Here is a 19,157-nt window from a genome sequence, read left to right as displayed (position 1 = left end):
ATGTTATAGTTAAGTTCATCAACAAAGCTCATGGCAATCTTTGTAAATGTACCAATGCAATTATTATTGAATGAACACTAGATACTACACGTAGAGGTGTTGGGGTTGTATATGTCTGTACGCTGAAAAAATGTGCTCATTTCCTTCTTTAAATTAGAGCTATGATGAAAATCATGTACTAATAACAAATAATTTATTTGAAAGTTTGGTGCAATAGCCTTATCATTAAAAGTTCTGATTCTTTTTTTGTACTTGTGTAATCAAATTCTTTTGTAGCTTCCCTTACAACTTTTCCAAGTCAATCACCAGTGAATTCGGCAATGTAAACAATTGTAACAAGGGCTCTCCTATATAAAGATTTCACTCATAATTTGTGATGGAGATGTGGGTGTCAGCAAGAGGATGCATAAGCACAAAAACGTTTGTGTAGTTTCTAGGAAACCTGCATACTCTGTTTGCTAGACAAACAATTCAAACCAGTCGTATAAATGAGTTTTATTACAGAAAGAAAATTTATAATACTTAACTTTTGCAATTACACAGGTGTGTCACAAGCAAAGGGTGACATACAAAATAATTAATTTTCTTCGGTATAGACAGTTCCAAGTTTGTGCTATGTAGAAGGTACAAGCGAAATGAATTGTGTTGACGCTCCTATACAAGTGCCTAATCTTGAAGTTACTATTGAACTGGCCATCATCAATCGGTCACGGCACTTAATGTCTTCTCCACATAGGGGTCGCTGCTGTCACATTGTCGTCCTGGAGGGAGGTCTGGTCAGCGTGTGATGGCTGACTTCTTCTCATAGCCATCTCTTGGTGTGCCGGCGCTTGACTTGACGCTGTAACAGTTTGTAAGAGCTGTCTTGTGGTAATTGAAGGAACACACCATGCCGTGCGACTGCTGCATGTAATGGGCACCAGAAGTGTTCTTACCTGCCAACACGTCTTCAATGGGGCCTGAAGTGAGGCAGTGTCTGGTATATGACATCAGAAAAAGTTACCATGCCAAGGAATTGTCTGAGCTCCTGGTAGGTTGGATAGGGGCCGTTTCATTGATGAAAGCCACATGATCAAATATTCGACTCACTCCATTGGGGGGGTGGGGGGGGGGGGGGGGGGGGGTGACAGTGTCACCAAGCAGAATAATATTGTGTCATCAAAGCTGAGCCTTACCACGGTTAATCTCACCCTGTTGTCTGAAAGTACTTTGAACACCTGTGATATGTGTTGCTCATGTTCATCAGTGGAGAGGGGAAAGATGAAGATATTGTCAAAATAGGTGTAGCACAATGAGAAAGGAAACAGTATGAACTCAATAAATTATTGCCATGTTTGGGATGTATTCTTCAGGTCTTAAAGCATAAAGCAATATTTGAACAGGCCAAAGGGGGTAATAAAAGTAGTCTTCGGAATATCATCTACGTATATTGGAATCTGGTGGTAGGCCTTATGACAGTAAATCACACTGAAGAACTGAGCATCATGGAACTGTTGAACAGTCATGTAAGTGGGGTATTGGGGAGTTACCTATGACAGAACATGCATTATGTTTATGAAAGTCACCATACAGTCTACAAGAACTGTCTTTCTTAGGAACCATGTGAACTGGCGAAGATCATTTGCTATCAGACTGGTCGCATGATATCCGCATCTAAGAATACTTGCACAGCGGCCTTCGTGTGACGTAATTTCTTAGCAGTTAAGACCTCCAGCTTTGTAATGAACGGGTGCGCCTTCTGGCATGTTTAACCTGTAGTAGGTATTGTTAGCTATTACATATATGCGTGGAACAGATTTACGAGTTGTAGACTCATTTGACTTCCCGTGAGGATGGGGTAGAAGTCACACGAAGCACTGGAAGAATGAGAGGCATTAACCTTGAGTGAATGTGGTGTGGTCAGAGAAGAAGGAAGGCAGAATCCTCTATGTGAGACTGCCGAGAAGCAGTGGGGTCCCTGATTGTTAGATGAGTATGCTCCAAGTTATCTGATGTGTCGGTGAACAGTTGGCGAAGGATGCCATTGCTGGCACAGAGCACCACCATGTCATGGCATTGAGACATAAGGTGAGGGAGCGAGTTGACGAGGGAAGCTGTACAATGGGAGCACTTGGTAGATAAGCAACTGAGTGGATCAAGTGATGCAGCTTCGCGTGATGCAGCTTGGACCATAGAGGTGAGGGTGACAGAACATGGAATGTGTGTGTCGTAGGGGCGGCGATGTACGGCTACTGCATGAAGGTCCAGAGAGAGCCAGAATTGTCGATTCTGAGCACCAGGCTATTGACTTCAGCAACATGGAAAATCCAAGGAAAGTGGAACTCAGATATAAGCTTAAGTCGAAGATCGGCAGCACTGTACCACGTTTGGGATCCATGCGCACGACAGATGACAGTTCTGTGCAATATTCTCAAACGTCATGTGAAACCAGCATAGCAGATAAAATTGGATGTGGAGTGCGGTGGGTGTCACTTGTGTCATGTGTTGCACAATGCTGGTAACTGAAAGTCGACTGTTCACTGGAGGAGGGAGCAGGAAGGGAGAGGGCCGCAGGTACTTCCAGTGGTTGGTTCCCCGGTGGCACTACGGTTTCGCTCCAAGTTGCGTGCACCCTCAAATGGCCTCTGCTGCATGATTGTGGGAGGGGGAGGTTCTGCCACATTCTTGCCAACTACGTCCTATGCCGAGTCACCTGCTGATGGCACGAGTTTGTGGTGATGTGCAATCGACGAGGCAGAGACGAGCGTCCAGATAGTCAGTCGTATGGGAGAAAAGTTGCAGCTGGAGATCTTGCGACAGCTTCACCACCCACATAGTCGAAAACGCCAAATCTGGTAATTTTTGTGTGTGGATGATATGATGCAGATCATCATCTGGAGAGTGAGACAGGCACTCGATGTTACCATTCTTAGCATTAGCTTCTTTGGGAAATGTAGAGGTTGGGAGAATAAAATCATTGATCAAGTCTCTGTGTACTCATCTAGGTGAGATATGAGACCCACAAATTTGGAGTCATCATTTTGGATCCCGTGGATATTGTCCACTAGGGCGAATCAAGTCTTCAGGCTGACCTTAAGTAAAGGGGTTAATTTAGGGAAATGAGTGACAGTTTTACTGGATACTACAAGAACACCTAGTATACAGCAGGTCTGGGGTATGGAAGCTGTTTGTGTGTCGTCGTTGGTTGACATGGACTCAGCCAATATGTCCACGACACGGTGTTGCTCAAGGTCACAGTGGGGGGCAGGCCGGGGTGGGGCCAAACGGTGAACACAGCATAGCTGGCTGGCACAGAAAGGGCACATCTGGCACAGATGAAGGTATGATTGGCATGACTGAAATCAAAACTGGTGCGGATGAAGCCATGACGGTGCAGATGAATGATAAACTGGCGTACCTGCCACTGCCGTAGCCAATTGAAAGCAAATGGTAGAGTGAACTGGAGACATGAGCAAGAGAGATGTATCACGTAAAGTGAGCAGCACTTGCCAGAAATGTTGTGGAGTGTGAGAAATGTTCCTGTTTCATGGGTGCAAATCCCTGAGGCAAAGAAACTGTCATCTCATAGGGACCAGGAGCCACAGGGAATGATTGCGACAACATGTCATGGAGTTCCCACCATGGCTGCAGTGTATTGTGCAGGTTAGTGTAATGCAGATGAGGATTAGGTGGCAAAATGGGAATGTGACTGGTGCAGAGGTTGCACCACTGGCTACATTTGCATTATCTGTGTAATGTCCGCAGCAAATGATGTAGATAAAGCGATGGTGAGAAATTGCTCCTTACTTAATGGCCATTAACAAAGCACGTAAGTGTTGAATGACAGATGGGACAGAACATAACAAATATTTGGCTCACCAACATAGGAGGTCAGGTACGGACAAGGGCGATAGATACCATATGAATCTGTACCATAGAGTTGACTTCTTAATTTACATAATACAGGGTGATTCAGAAAAAAAAAAATGTTTACAAACTTACGTGGCACGTCGGGCAGACAGCAAGGATCAGCAGTACTGTAGGAACTGGGGGTTGCACATACTATGGCACTATCATCACATATGAGCTGGCATTGTTGGAGACTGTTTAATTGGGCCTTACATTTTCCCAGACAGACTTGACAGCTGCAAATATCTCATATTCCGTGGTGGTCCAGCTAGATGGGCACACAGTCACCTGATCTGTCCCCAGTTGATTTTTTCCTGTATGGCCTTATGTATGAAACACCTGTCACATCGCTAGAAGACCTAGTAGGCAGAACTGTTGTGGCAGCAGGATGTCTTCATGTTACACCAGGTACCCTTGAGAAGGTGTGCTGTTCAATGCAGTATCAATGTCAGGCTTGTCTCAGTGTATCTGGATAAAACTGAGCATCTCCTGTAGTGGACGTTCATTTGTGGCATTTGACTAAATAACTGCAATGTCATTTGGTAGCCCCAGGCGGCTTTTGCAACCCCATTTCCTATGTGATTACTGATCCTTGTTGTATGCCTGATGTGTCATGTCAGATGGTAAACATGCTTTTGAACCACCCTGTACATGTACACTGCTATGGACCGAATGTCCTAATGTAACGCATGTTGAGTCCAGACTAAACTGGCAGAGAGCACCTACTCAGCACTGCTCGATAGTCAGAGATGTTGTGTTTGTAAGTCTTGCTTGTTGACATGTATAATGAATGCATCATGTAAAGACAGGAAATGAGGGAGAGGGAAACGGGGGGGGGGGGGGGGGGGGAGATATATATACATATATTTTGCAGACACTAGCTAGTCCTTTCTCCTACCATTACACTGTTTAGGATAAATATTTAAAAACAATATGGTAGCACAACAATAACAAAAATTTCTACAGTTTCCAGGAAGTGTGAAGGCGACAGTAATTGTAAGCTACTGCCGTGTGAAGGAATGTCTTCCCCCACACCCAGCATCAGCAACTGACAATAACGGTAGCCTCATGCAGGGACAGCACTACCTGGACTTTCCAGGACTCTATACAAACCACATTCCTTTGAATCTCACTCCACACATTGTTGCCAACAATTGCTCATCATTACAATATTCCCCTCAAGCAGTATGGTATTGCAGCTGGCAATAGCTGTGGTTTGATTACCTAGCAGTCGATCATTTCGTACCCTCCTTTTTGTAGCTTTGTCAACATTTTGGGAGTGGTTTGAACCTCCTGAAACCCCCTCTGGCTATGCTCATGGTTTTCTTAGTTTTAACTCTGTTCATGGAAAACTATGCCGATTCCTTTGTGTGACTGCAGTTTTGGCACTGATCTACAAACAAGATGTCTATGAACATTTACAGAACCATTCCAAAATAACACTTTCAACCTGTCGCTTCCTTCAACCTTTATTGAACTGTACAATGGATCCGATGGATTCCATCACCAATTCCCAAAATGTAAACATGGCAGTAGTATGCCTATATGTGCCACGTATCCATCCCTAAATACCGTAAGGAAGCCCATCCCCTTGCTGCATGATGGAATCACAATGGTAGTTTACCATTTGCCTGCATAAAATGAAAATGTATGATGGCTTGCAGATTCTGGATTCAGTTTTACACGACAGAGCTATTGTAGTCCACTCAAAAGAAAACAGCCATGCTGTATTGTGAGTGTGTACATCTATACTTAATACCTAACACACAAGTTAAAAAAAATGGAAACTCCAGCTCAGAATATCAACAGTATAAGGAAAAGGATACACTGTTACTCACCGTATATATGACACACTGAGTTGTAGACAGGCACAATGAAGAGTGTTATGATTTAGCTTTTGGCCAAAGCCATCTTCAGAAAAGAAGACACACACACACACACACACACACACACACACACACACACACACACACACACACACACACACAAAAAAAAAAAAAGTGGCCACCATCTTCGGCAGCTCGGACCGCAATACCATTTTCTGCACTAGAAGAGAGGGGGGGATAACTAGACAAATGTGAGTAGCACTCGCGCACTGAAGCTTCCATACGAACTTAATTACATATATAGATGATGATGATAATTATTTCGTATGGCACAGTGGTCTGGTGCAAGTCTTTCCACTGAACGCCACTTCAGCAACTTGCATCTCCTAACTCGCCCCAGATATGGAACCAGGGAAAGAGGACTTACTGTTTAATGTGGAATCAAAACCACTTGTTTCTGGTGACTCCTCACATCTTTGATAGGTTAAGGTTACATTAAAACGAAGACTGAAAAATTTGTGGGCCAACCAAGATTCATGTCCATGATCTCTCAGTTTCCAAGTACATGGCTTACTGCTAACCCACCTGGCATAACCTGTATATAGATAGTTCATCTGTAGGTTATGATGAGTTAGCTTATGAGTTTCAAAATATGTAACATACATGGCCATATCTTTTGATTGCATTGACTTAGAAACTTAAATTATTTACACTGGCAAGGGATCATAGACCTTTGTGTTTGACATAAATTTCAACTTTATACCACTATCCTGTTCCCAAGAAAAAGGGCTCTTGACAGACAGGTGGAAAACAAATGGAAAAAAGGTGTTGTAATTACAAATTAACAATTTTCAATTTTTTTTCTTTATTTGTACTGTGAAATCTTGCTTCTTGCCAAATTTTATGATTTTATGACAACAGCAAGTGCACTATAGGTTTTAAAGAGCTTGTTTACAAGTATCAACATAAGTGACATAAATGCCCATATCTTTCGACTGCATTGACTTAGAATTTTTAATTTTTCACACTGCTATAATGCCATGGTCAAAGTAATAAAAAGTGGTACTTTAGCCACAAGAAGGATTTCACAAGCTTTTACAGGCTGAAAGCCACCGATGTGGTGACATGTAGGGCAGTAAAAATAGACAGGCAAGTGGGTTGCATAGCTAAGACAGCTGACTGCAGCAGAAAACAGCATAGCCCAGCACAGCAATATCCACTGCAATCGGTAAGGCAATGTTGCCACACCGAAGCTGGTATGTTATGAATGATGCGACTAGTTGTGACTTTTAGAGAAACAAATGTGCTAGAGAGTGGTGTAAATAGTGCTCTGGCTTGAGGCAGAGAAGATTCATCATCAATTCGCCATCCAGTCATTATCTCCATATTGCCACCAAGTTCTGCAGTACCACCACGATGCTGGAGCAGTCTCGCAGAATTAAAGAGTATCGCCAGCAGCAGCCACGGGTTCAAGTCCGGGTTGCACCCACCGCCTTCGGTGCTAAGTTACTGATGGGACTTGGTATTACAAGCATTGATTTCTAAGGGGGAGTTGGTGCCCCAGAGCCACTGCTGTCAAAATATTGCCTAGGAGCAGTGGAAAAAATCCTGACCAGAGCGATCTCCACACCCCATTGCAGTAAACACTCACAGATCAGTGGGAGCCATCCGGAGGGTCCGTTGACACCACTGAGAGGAGCAATGCATCATTGATATCACTGCCATGGCCTAGTAGGCTGCCAGCTGCCCATAGGCTTTCTGTTAGTATCAGCTGGTGCCGATACAGCATTCCAAGTGGAAGCTGCCGCCCATGTCGCCTCAGGCCAGGGTCAACAAGTAGAAGCCTGTTTGCCTCACTAAGCCAAAAGCAATATGTACCAAAGTTAATAAAGATATTGTTTGTCGTCAGCAGTGGTTGACTGAGTCACTCTGACGCTGTTCATAATAAAAGTTACTTTACTCAGTCTTGATGATCACCTTCATGTATTTTCTTGATGCTGTAGTCTTGCTAAGCAGTGCCACTAATTCTGACTACTCTCCATCTGCAGAGGTTGTTTGAGGGCTGTCAGAAAGCTCATACTGTCTAGCAACTTGCTATTAAATCATGTAACCACAAGTTACAGAACTCTTTGTATTTAAATATTCTCATCACTCATTATTACAACATAGATTGCACAGATCACTTATTACAACGTACTCATAGTTAGTCTCTACATGATACTTCACCATATAACATATAAATGGTGAACCAGTCAGTCAGTCCAGGATTATTTTAACAAGCTTCTTTGTTTTGGTGAAAAACCATTATTGTCCAAACCTTTTCTGCTCTGGAGTGCACAGCATCCCCAAGCTGTAATGGTGAAGTGCAAACAACTTCTCCATTCCAAATAAAACCATTTGCTCATAATCACATCTTGTTAATGTGCTGTGCTCACATTTCTCCCTTCCTATCTGTATATAAATTCAAAAAATGCATGTGCAGTATGCACTCCCCTTTTTAATAGCTATTAAAATGTGTTTTCGCCTCCCACAAACATCTTTTGTCGGCCTAAGAGGATAATAATGGAACATGTTATTCCATAAAATCTCATGTTACACAATGGACTCCCCCACTTAGATGAAAGATGTTGTGACACTCGACTTATACAAATAATTACAATCTTTCTCTATAATCTACTAGGTTTGATGAAATATTATCCTTACTAAAATTAATGTCTCATAAGACCAGATTTATTTTATTTTATTTTATTTTTTTTTTTCACTCAACATAAAAGATGAACGATTATACATTTGATATCAGTTAACTCCAATCCTCAGTCTTGTAATTTACAATGTGTAGATATAATAGTTTACAGTTCCACTTTGGTAGAGGTACTTATTATTTATTTAAACTGATAAAAGAAAAGTACGAATTCCTTTTGATATTCTCACTTTCTTAAAATAAAGATTTTCGCATAAAAGCAAATATTTATTTCAGTACGAAGTTGATTGTGTATTTCAATCTAGTTGATGACTTATTACATTTTTGCTAAAAGCTCGTTATTCTGCTCTTACATCATTGTAATGATACAAAAACCTATGCAAAGTACTTATCCTGATTTATAAATATTGACCAGCTTTATACTGTCTTTAAATCCTTGTATATAATATTACCACGTTGATTGAGGCTGAAAAAGGCAAACAAGTTTTGCTTACCATTAGGAGTTACAGGCTGACATTTCCTACACATATACCACCCACGAGATCACATTCAACATGGCGTCCGGTACAGTTGTTTATAGTGAGAAAGTGAACAAAAGTTATAGTTGTGTGGTGAAAAACGGAACATACATTAATTATAACAGTGAAATAGTGAAGCTAAATGAACGTGTATCAAGCCTGCAATTAATTGTAGATGTACTAAGGCGGGACATTGCGCATTTAGAAAATGAAAATGCCGAACTGAAAAAGGCGCGTAATATCCCGATCGCCAAAGCAAGTAAAACACGGAACTGGGAGCACAGGACTAGCATGATCACGGAAGAAAGAAGCGAAAAGGTGATAAATACAACGAATGGAACGAACCGCGGCAATAAAAGCAGTTTCAGTGTCCTACCTACAATAAATGAGTGCTCTGAAGTGGATATAGGCCTAAAGGCAGAAACAACAAGGCAACATATGTTTACTAGGCCAAAAAGGGTTGGTCGTGTGAAATTCAGTGACTGTAGAATTACTGTGGTAACAAAAAACCGTTTTCATGCACTAGATTCAGATATAAATGTGGAATCCACGGAAAACTGTGACGACAACAACACGCCGAATCTATATAGTGACAAGCACATGAGCAGAAACTTCCGCAATAAACGTGAAGACAAACTCAAAGTGAAAATATTCTCTGATAGCCATGGACGTGAGATCGCAAAAATACTACGTTACAGTCATTGTATACAAGCAACTAGTATTGTCAAACCAGGTGCACCCATCCAAGAACTCGTTAGAAACATAGAAACTGAAAATGATCGTCATATTGTCGTCATAGCAGGAGCCAATAATGTATATAAAAACGACCTCCACAGTGCAACACGAAACCTTAAAGCAATACTAAATTCAACAGGAGAGAAATCAGTTTTTGTAGTCGGAATTCCACATAGGCATGACCTTTCGGAATGGTCATGTGTGAACGTGGAAATCATAAAAGCAAACAGGCAATACTCAAAGATTTGCAGGGCCTACCAAAATGCATATTTTATAAGTATGGACTCCTTGCAAAGAGACTGTTACACGAGACATGGCATGCACCTTAATAACAGAGGCAAGAAGATTCTGTGCCAAAACATCAGCATGATACTGAAAGCATCTGACAACCAAGAAGTAATTGCTGCTCTTCCAGTTCCTTGCTTGACGCAAGCAGAGCCTGAAGAAATGTTTACTTCTATTGCAGCAGTAGAAGTAGAGGTGGAAGCAGCAATTGTACCTACACACATAACAAATGCTGCAGCAGCAATACCTACCACACTTCATCAACAGGATTCAACAGCAGCAGAAGATGAAGCAACATCCAAATCTCCACTGTCACCAGTTGCCACAACAATGCCTACAGCAGCAGCAGCAGTACCTATCACACTTCACCAGCAAGATTCAACAGCAGGAGAAGAAGAAGCAACCACCTTATCTCCTCAGTCACCAGGTGCCACAACAGTGCCTCCAGACACCATAACAGCAGTTACATCAACTCCTCTAGTAGCAGCTTCATCTACAATATCATCACAAGGAGGGAAGAGTAGGTATACAACAGTAGATGTGCTACCACTCCAAGTGAACAATTTTTTAGTAAAAGGCAACAAGAGGCAGAAATCCAAAAGATAAGCCCTGAAAAACGTTTGAAAACCAATCACCATAGTGTTCAGTGTGTTAGCAATAAGAGCATGGATCTTAAAATATGTTACCTTAACGTTCAAGGACTGAAAGATAAAGAACTTATCATAAATGAGTTTGGACTTGATAACCAGTTTGATATTTTTTGTCTGAGTGAACACTGGGCTAATGAGAATGAACTTGCAGTTGCCAAATTTGACAATTTTAGTATAGTAAATAGCTACTGTAGGAAAAAGCACATTAGAGGTGGTGTGGCAATTTATTCCAACCAGTCACTCAATTGTACAATAACCAAACTAGACCTAAATTCCTTGTGTGATGAACAGCACTTTGAAGTTACGGGTATAATCATTAATAGTCATAAGCTAATAGTAGTATCCATGTACAGATCACCAAAGGGAAGCATTAACATATTTTTAGAAAAAATGGACATGCTATTGAGTGAATTAAGTAATATTAAATGGCTACATTATGATATTGCAATAGGAGGTGATTTGAATGCTGATTTTGATGTTACTAAATGTAAGGGTAGTGTTGCAGATCTGGAAAACTTGCTAAGACAATACAATTTACATCATGTTAATAACAGGCCCACAAGAAACAAAGCATGTTTAGATAACATCTTTGTAAACTTCAAGACCACTGAAAACACATGCGAAGTTGTAGTGTTCCCATTCTCTGACCATGACTCCGTATCTCTAAATTATGCAAGTAAAATTCCCCTCAATAGGTGCAATGCAAACAGACCTGTCCCAACAGTTGTGATTACCAGACCCATAACTGAGGATAAAATTAAAACATTTCGTAATTCCCTTGCTGACAGAGACTGGTTTGGCCATTGTAGTGTTGATGGACATTACACATCAAGTAATGATCTGCCAGCCAAAATAATATTTGATAGATTTTTTAATGCATTCTTGACCCTATTTAACCATAGTATTCCCATAAAGAAAATAAAAATAATGGACAGCAGCCACAAATCCAGATCTCAAAACAGACAAAATATATGGTACACTAAACAGCTGACAGATCTAAAGAAACAAGTTTTGTTACTGTACAATATATACAATAGTATGAAGTCTGACTGTGCCAAATCAGCCTATGTGGAATGCAGGAATGAATACAAAAAAGCCATCCTGCAAGCCAAAAAAACCTACAATGCCAACAGCATACATAATTCCACCAATAAATGCAAAACTGCGTGGAAAGTAATTAACAGTGCTGCCAGAGATACTAAAAAAGACAAAATTAATATCCCACCACAAACACTCAATGAGTTTTTTATTAATTCAGTGAAAGAAATAGGAGACACAATTATCAAACCAGACATTAGTCCATCAGAGTTACTCTCCCAAAATTGGGGTAGACAGTCACTAAATACAAGCATGGTAACCTTCTCCGAAGTATCGCCTAGATATGTACAAGGGGTCATAAAACAACTGAAATCATCTGATAGCTTAGATATATATGGCATATCATCCAACCTGCTAAAAAAAGTGTGTGACTGCATTCTCTACCCCTTAACCCATTGTATAAACAAGTGCTTACTTGAGGGATATTTTCCTGATGAGTTAAAACTGTCTAGGATCGTCCCAGTATACAAAAAGGGAGATAAAGACTCTCCATCTAGCTACAGGCCTATTTCAATAGTACCCACATTCTCCAAGGTAATAGAATGCATCATGTACCAACAATTATCATCTCACTTTGAGAATCTAGGAATAATTAATGCTACACAATACGGGTTTAGGAAGAATCTGTCGACCATTGATGCAATCAACACGGTAGTCAGTTACATCCTCAAAGTTTTTGAAAACAAAGGCTTTGCTCAGGTCTCATTCTGTGACCTAAGCAAAGCCTTCGACTGTGTTGAGCACATGCCACTACTAGAGAAACTAGAATTCTACGGCATCAAAGAAAACAGTCTCAGACTATTAAAAGCTTATCTCAACAACCGTAAACAGGTAGTTTGTGTTGGTAAGGAAATGTCAAACATAGAAAATGTTAGAGTAGGTGTGCCTCAGGGATCTGTACTGGGGCCCTTCCTGTTTCTGATAATGATCAATGACCTCCCCTCGTTTATTAGATCCACCACTGTATTGTATGCAGATGATACGACTTTTCTCCATAGCAGTAACAGTCTTAATGATCTTAAAACCTGTGCTGAAAATACACTCACTCATGCAGCATATTGGTTCAGAGCAAATAGTTTCCTGCTAAATGAAAATAAAACTCAGCAGATAATCTTCACTCTAAGAGACAAGCCACTATCTGATGACCCTAGTTCTGTTAAATTCCTGGGAGTTTATTTAGACGAAAAGTTATCCTGGGGCCAACATGTAAACTATATTAGTAGTAAACTATCTAGAGTAATTTATTTATTGAGACAACTCAGAAATTGTGTACCTGAAACATACATCAGATCATCTTATTTTGCATTTTTCCAGAGTATAATATCCTATGGCATTATCTTGTGGGGTAACTGTAGTCATATACATGACATCCTATTATTGCAGAAGAAAGCCATTAGGATAATTGCAAATTCTTCACATAAGGCTCACTGCAAACCCTTATTTACTAAACAAAAAATTATGACTGTAATAAACCTCTATATATACAATGTCTTAATCTTTACGAAGAAGAACCTACAAGATGTGAAACGTAGAGAAAATGTACATTGTTACAACACAAGAAGCATCAAACACATATACACGCCTTACCACAGACTATCAAAATCAATAAATAGCTATGAAGTCACAGGGCACAAGCTATTTAATAAGCTGCCACATGCCATACAGGATCTTCCTGAACATACATTCAAAGAAAGACTGCATGAATGGTTTATTGCCCACCCATTCTATAATATCAATGAATTCTTCAACTGTAAAATGCAGTAATCTAACAGAGGACCCACTGTACATTGATTGTAATATAAGCTAAAATATTTAAGTAGTCAATACCTTATCACACTGTATTATAAATTGTAACTTCATTTGACATTGTCAATTGCTGTAATGGCCTAAAGACAATAAAATCTTTATTATTATTATTATTATCACAAATCTCAGATTTGTGATACACCAACAGATGCAGAAATGAGATTTAAAGAATCCTGAAGTAGGGAGGTAAGTCTATTCGCTTCTGACTATCTTTGAGAACACTTCATTTTCTACCAACTGAGCTACCCATGCACGACACACACCCCGTCCTCACAGCTTTACTTCTGCCAGTAACTTGTCTCCTGACTTCCAAACTTTACAGAAGCTCTCCTGCGAACCTTGCAGAACTAGCACTCCTGAAAGAAAGAATATTGCAGAGACATGGCTTTGCCACAGCCGGGGGATGTTTCCAGAATGAGATTTTCACTCTCCAGTGGAGTGAGCGCTGATATGAAACTTCCTATGCCTTTTGCGGGCAAGGTCCCGATTTCGAGTCTCGGTCCGGCACACAGTTTTAATCTGCCAGTAAGTTTCATATCAGCGCACACTCCGCTGCAGAGTGAAAATCTCATTCTGGAGACTTCACTTTCGTGACGTATCACACTGCAGCTTACTACCCTCATAGTAGCTGCACTTTGTAATGGGACACCCACCTCTAATATTCCTTTTCTTCAATAAAAATAGCCGATACCAGGAATATTTTTGAATCTTGTATAGTTGAACATTATCTCAGCTGTTTCACTATAAAAGAATTTCATATGATTTTGTATACGATGTATTATATTTCGGGCTAAAATGTATAACAAGAAATTAATTTGTTACAATCGATATGTGCTAACTCTGTATGTATGGTTAAAATTACTGTTCTTTTAGAAAAATTTGAAATTATGAAATATCAGGCATAATTAAAATTCATATTATCAATTGCACAATCTAATGCTAATTATTAAATTTATTCCTGGAATCATTTACAAAATAATGATATAACTTGGTGAAGATTCTTTTTTGTCAAGGAAGTTTGTAAACTCTTTGCAGTATTGTTAGTACCGCTGAATGTAGTAGTCTGTATTAGGCATGCATCCTATGTAATTGGACGTGTTTTTATGTTTGGCAATATCAATGTAAATTTCTGTTTTATGGAAGTGAAAATTGTACAGTCAGTGAGATATAGGAGAATGTGACATAATAACAAACAACAAGTGCAATCAGAAATCATGCAACAGGCTTACTTAAAATTTATCTAGTCATCTGGAACCCACAAAGTCAAAAATTTCAGGCTCAAGAATATACCACTAGATGTGGCGAACTGCAGCCAACAATGAGAAAAAGAAGATAAATAAAAAAGTTATTTGTACATCTTATACCTCTCAATGATCTTGAAACAAATCAGTTTTTATGAAGAGACTAAAAATTTACTGGTTATGTGTGGGAAGGTAAGATTACAATTGAGGGCTCTCGACCGGGATCAGTTGACTGATCACGATGTTTTTGTATGTTTCAGAAGAAGTAAGGGCAGTGATTTGTGTCAATTGCAGTTTGAAACTCCAATCACTCAAAGAAAAAAGATCGAGAGCTGCCCAACAAAGACATATCAACAGTGATGAGAGATACTACCAACAATCCAACTATGACGGACCAGATCAATTGAAAGAGGACTTTACAACTACAATGAGGGACATTAGGAAAACGAACATAGACAAGAGTAGTAGTGATGAACTGAAAGCTGTAGGACCCAGCCAGGACATGGTTGAACCAAGTGAAAGTGTAGTTAGCAAAGAAACAGTTAAAACTGATATTTTGCAGTTGATTTTGGCAAAATTCAAGGAAATGAAGACAGACTACAATAGCAAATTTAGTGCAGTCAATGATCAGTTAATGGAAATATGAACTGAAAACAATAGTAAAATGGACAGGGTACAATACCAAATAGACCAACTTAGTAATCAGGTTTCGGAGCTACAAAGTGGGTTGTCAGACGGATTAAAAAGTATGAATGAAAAAGTCGATGTATTAGAAAATAAATTTATTGTTTTGGAAAATGAGTTAGTTGCCCAATCTGCATGACAGAAGAAGAATGTTAATGACATCTGTGTTGAACAGAAGGCTGTTGCAGAAAAAATGGAACAGAACTTTAGTAGTTTAGATCAAAAAAATTTAAATGTTTAAAAAGTATGCTAACAAATGTAAATGTTTTAGACCAAAAAATTTCAGCACTTCAGGAAAATTGTATTCACAAAAATCTGTATTCAAACAATGGTATTGTGTGGTCCAACATTCCTATCAAATTTTTACCATCTGAAAGTTTACATCCAGTAGGATTTACCGCGCAACTGTAGAGATAGTTTTGTGTCAGGCATGAGTGCCGATCAAAAAATTAAATTTGTTAAGAGATGTCTTAAAGGCGAAACTCTGTCTTGGGTAAATCTTAATTTAAGTCAGTGGGAAACGTATCAAAGTTTTTTCGAAAAAAGTTTTTAAATAAATTCTGGTCAGAGGCTGAACAAGGGAAGATTAAAAGTGAATTTTTGGATGGTCCTGATTATAGGAATAGGGACGGTACTCTGAAAGAGTTTTCTAAGAAACAAATTAAGAAATTAACACACCTTGACAAACCATTTGATGAAATTAAATTGATTGCTATACTCAAAAGAAGATTACCAGAAATGTTGGAGAGGGATTTAGTAAACAGACCTAACGATTGTCTTGAACAATTTTTACAATATGTTGACAGGCTGGATAGAGCAGTGGGAAGAAGCAACTATCATAATAATCAAAATGAGAGAGATCACAATGGTAATAACTGCAGAAACAGAGATAATTGTAAATTCTATCAGGGTCAACACGGTAATAGATACAGAAATTTTGAACATCAGCACAATAGGAATAATGGGGATAACCATGGGCAATTTAATAGGAGAAACAATCATAGAGGTAACTACTCGGGAAACAGCTGTCCGCCTCAGTGAAGGTCCACAGTTTTGGGGCAAGGAAACACAAGTAGTACACGACCTCCCCAGTTTACACTTGCAACTAGACAATAATAACAGTGTTAATAACGTGGCACAGGTATCTGAAGTTGAACAGAAGGAATATCAGATTTCTCATTTATGTTTTGATCAAAAGTTTTGGGATACTATGTTTAAGTATAGTGATGTAGGTGCTAATCAAAAACCAGAATGTGAGAGTAATGAGAATTTTGATGTACTATGTACTAATGATTTCTTCTCTTGGTCAGAAAACAGTGTTATTGATGCTCGAACAGTCCACGGGTCTACTGCCGTTCCATAGTGTCCAACGGGCAAAATATTTCGGTGATCAGACATGTCGCCATCGTTAGGTGTGCTGACGAACTGAGCTCCTGAGGGTAGGCGGCTGTCCTAAATCCCCTTCCCCCCCGAGGCACTCTCTCCGCGGTCCGCGCCCGCGGCTAAGTGTCGGCAGTTGCCGAGAGGCTGGCGTCGGCATTTGTGGTGGCGTAACTGCCTCATCCGCCCTGGTCGCTCGTTCATTTTCTTTGCTGAGCCTCTTTTTAATTAGACTCAGTGCTGGTTCCCATGCCTTGCTAAGGTTATAGCCGCAATCTCTGTTGATGAGTCCGTCCTTGGTACGAATTTCGATAGCCTCTCTAACAACGCTGTCCCAATATTTAGATGTCTGTGCCAAGACCCTGGTATGTTGGTAGTCCATTTTGTGATTTTCGGACAAACAGTGCTCTGCGACTGCTGACTTGTTGGGGTACATAAGTCGAGTGTGCCTCTGATGTTCTCGGCAATGATCTTCGATGGTGCGCACTGTCTGTCCAATGTAAGTCTTCCCACACTCACAGGGAATCTGGTATACGCCAGCCTTCCGCAAACCGAGATCGTCTTTGACACTTCCCAATAACACTCGTGTTTTACTGGGCGGGCAAAAGACAGTTCCTACTCGGTGTTTCCTCAATATTTGTCCTATTTTCCCTGATAGTGCGCCAGTATATGGTATATAGTTGGTGGCTCTCTCTTCCTCTGTGACTTCGTCCATCTCCACATGCTGTAGTGTAGAGGTGGGGTGGAGAGCACGTCTGATCTGCCATTCCGAGTACCCATTTTTCCGGAATACAGTTTTGAGGTGTTCCAGCTCATGGGGCAGACTCTCTGCATCCGAGATGGTGCGCACCCTGTGCACCAGTGTTTTTAGTACCCCATTCCTCTGCGAAGGGTGGTGGCAGCTATTTGCATGCAAATACAGGTCAGTGTGCGTTTTCTTCCTGTATACCCCTTGGCCCAGGATGCCATCCGTTCTTTTGACCATGACGTCCAGGAAGGGTAAACTTCCTTCTGCTTCAGTATCCACAGTGAATTTGATGTTCAGATGTACGGAGTTCAGGTGTGTAAGGAAGTCTAGGAACGTGTCATCAACATAACAGAAAACAAGTAGGTTTCCATTTGGATGACGCCAAAGCTTCCTCCTCGAAATACTCCATATACAAATTTGCGACCACAGGCGAAAGTGGGCTCCCCATTGCAACTGCTTCTGTTTGCTCATAGTATTCTCCATTAAACAGAAAATACGTGGAGGTCAGAATGTGCCTGAAGAGGTCGGTCGTCTTCTCGTCAAATTTCTGTGCAATGAGCTCAACTGACTCTCGAAGAGGAACCCTGGTGAATAACGAGACAACGTCAAAACTCACCAGGATATCTGAGTCTTTCAGCTTGAAGTTTTCGAGACGTTTTACGAAATCCATAGAATTCCGAATGTGATGAGGGCATTTACCCACGTAAGGGCTTAGAAGTTCTGCCAGGTATTTGGCCAGCAAATATGTAGGTGCCCTAATGTTGCTGACAATTGGGCGTAACGTCACCCCTTCTTTGTGGACTTTAGGGAATCCATGAAGTCTTCGCAGTACAGGTCCTTGAGGTGTCAATTCCTTGGCGACACCCTCTGGTAAATCCGTGTCCTTGAGAAGAGCCCCAGTCTTGTTCTCCACCTTCTTTCAGGGGTCAGCGTTAATGTTCCTGTAAGATTCGTCACTTAGCAGGCTCTGCATCTTCTCAATGTAGTCCTTATGGGAAAGGACAACTGTAGCATTGCCTCTGTCAGCTGGTAAGACAACAATCTCAGGGCTCTGTCTCAGGTCTCGAATGGCTGCCCCACCTCTACAGTACAGCGTGTGGAGATGGATGAAGTCACAGAGGAAGAGATAGCCACCAACTATATACCGTATACTGGTGCACTATCGGGGAAAATAGGACGAATATTGAGGAAACATCGAGTAGGAACTGTCTTTTGCCTGCCCAATAAAACACGAGCATTATTGGGAAGTGTCAAAGATGATCTCGGTTTGCAGAAGGCTGGCATATAAAAGATTCCCTGTGAGCGTGGGAAGACTTACACTGGACAGACAGTGCGCACCATCGAAGATCATTGCCGAGAACATCAGAGACACACTTGACTTGTGTACCCCAAGTCGGCAGTCAACCTGGTGAAGACTGTTTTTTTGTCAAAAAAGTTTGTAAACTCTTTGCAATATTGTTAGTACCACAGAATGTAGTAGTTGGTAGTGGGCATGCCTCCTATGGAATCAGACATGTTTTTATGTTTGGCAATAACAATGTAAATTTCTGTTTTATGGAAGTGAAAATTGTACAGTCAGTGAGATATAGAAGAATGT

The 19,157-nt window shown here is 40.5% G+C and overlaps 1 protein-coding gene across 1 annotated transcript in view; it reads right to left on the bottom strand.

Moving 5' to 3' along the window:
• Nucleotides 1–591: 591 nt before the first annotated feature.
• The window catches only part of LOC126481385 (DNA primase large subunit-like), a 160,460-nt gene continuing 141,894 nt past the window's right edge, over nucleotides 592–19,157 (bottom strand). Inside the window, exon 5 of the mRNA XM_050105106.1 lies at nucleotides 592–841. Within this exon, the coding sequence (XP_049961063.1) occupies nucleotides 803–841 (39 nt within the window). The 3' untranslated portion in view covers nucleotides 592–802. The remainder of the gene's footprint in view (nucleotides 842–19,157) is intronic.

Source organism: Schistocerca serialis, chromosome 5 (genome assembly GCF_023864345.2).
Source record: "Schistocerca serialis cubense isolate TAMUIC-IGC-003099 chromosome 5, iqSchSeri2.2, whole genome shotgun sequence".
NCBI lineage: Eukaryota > Metazoa > Arthropoda > Insecta > Orthoptera > Acrididae > Schistocerca > Schistocerca serialis.
Note: the sequence above shows the minus strand (reverse complement) of the source record. Positions and strands in the feature narration are given on the sequence as shown.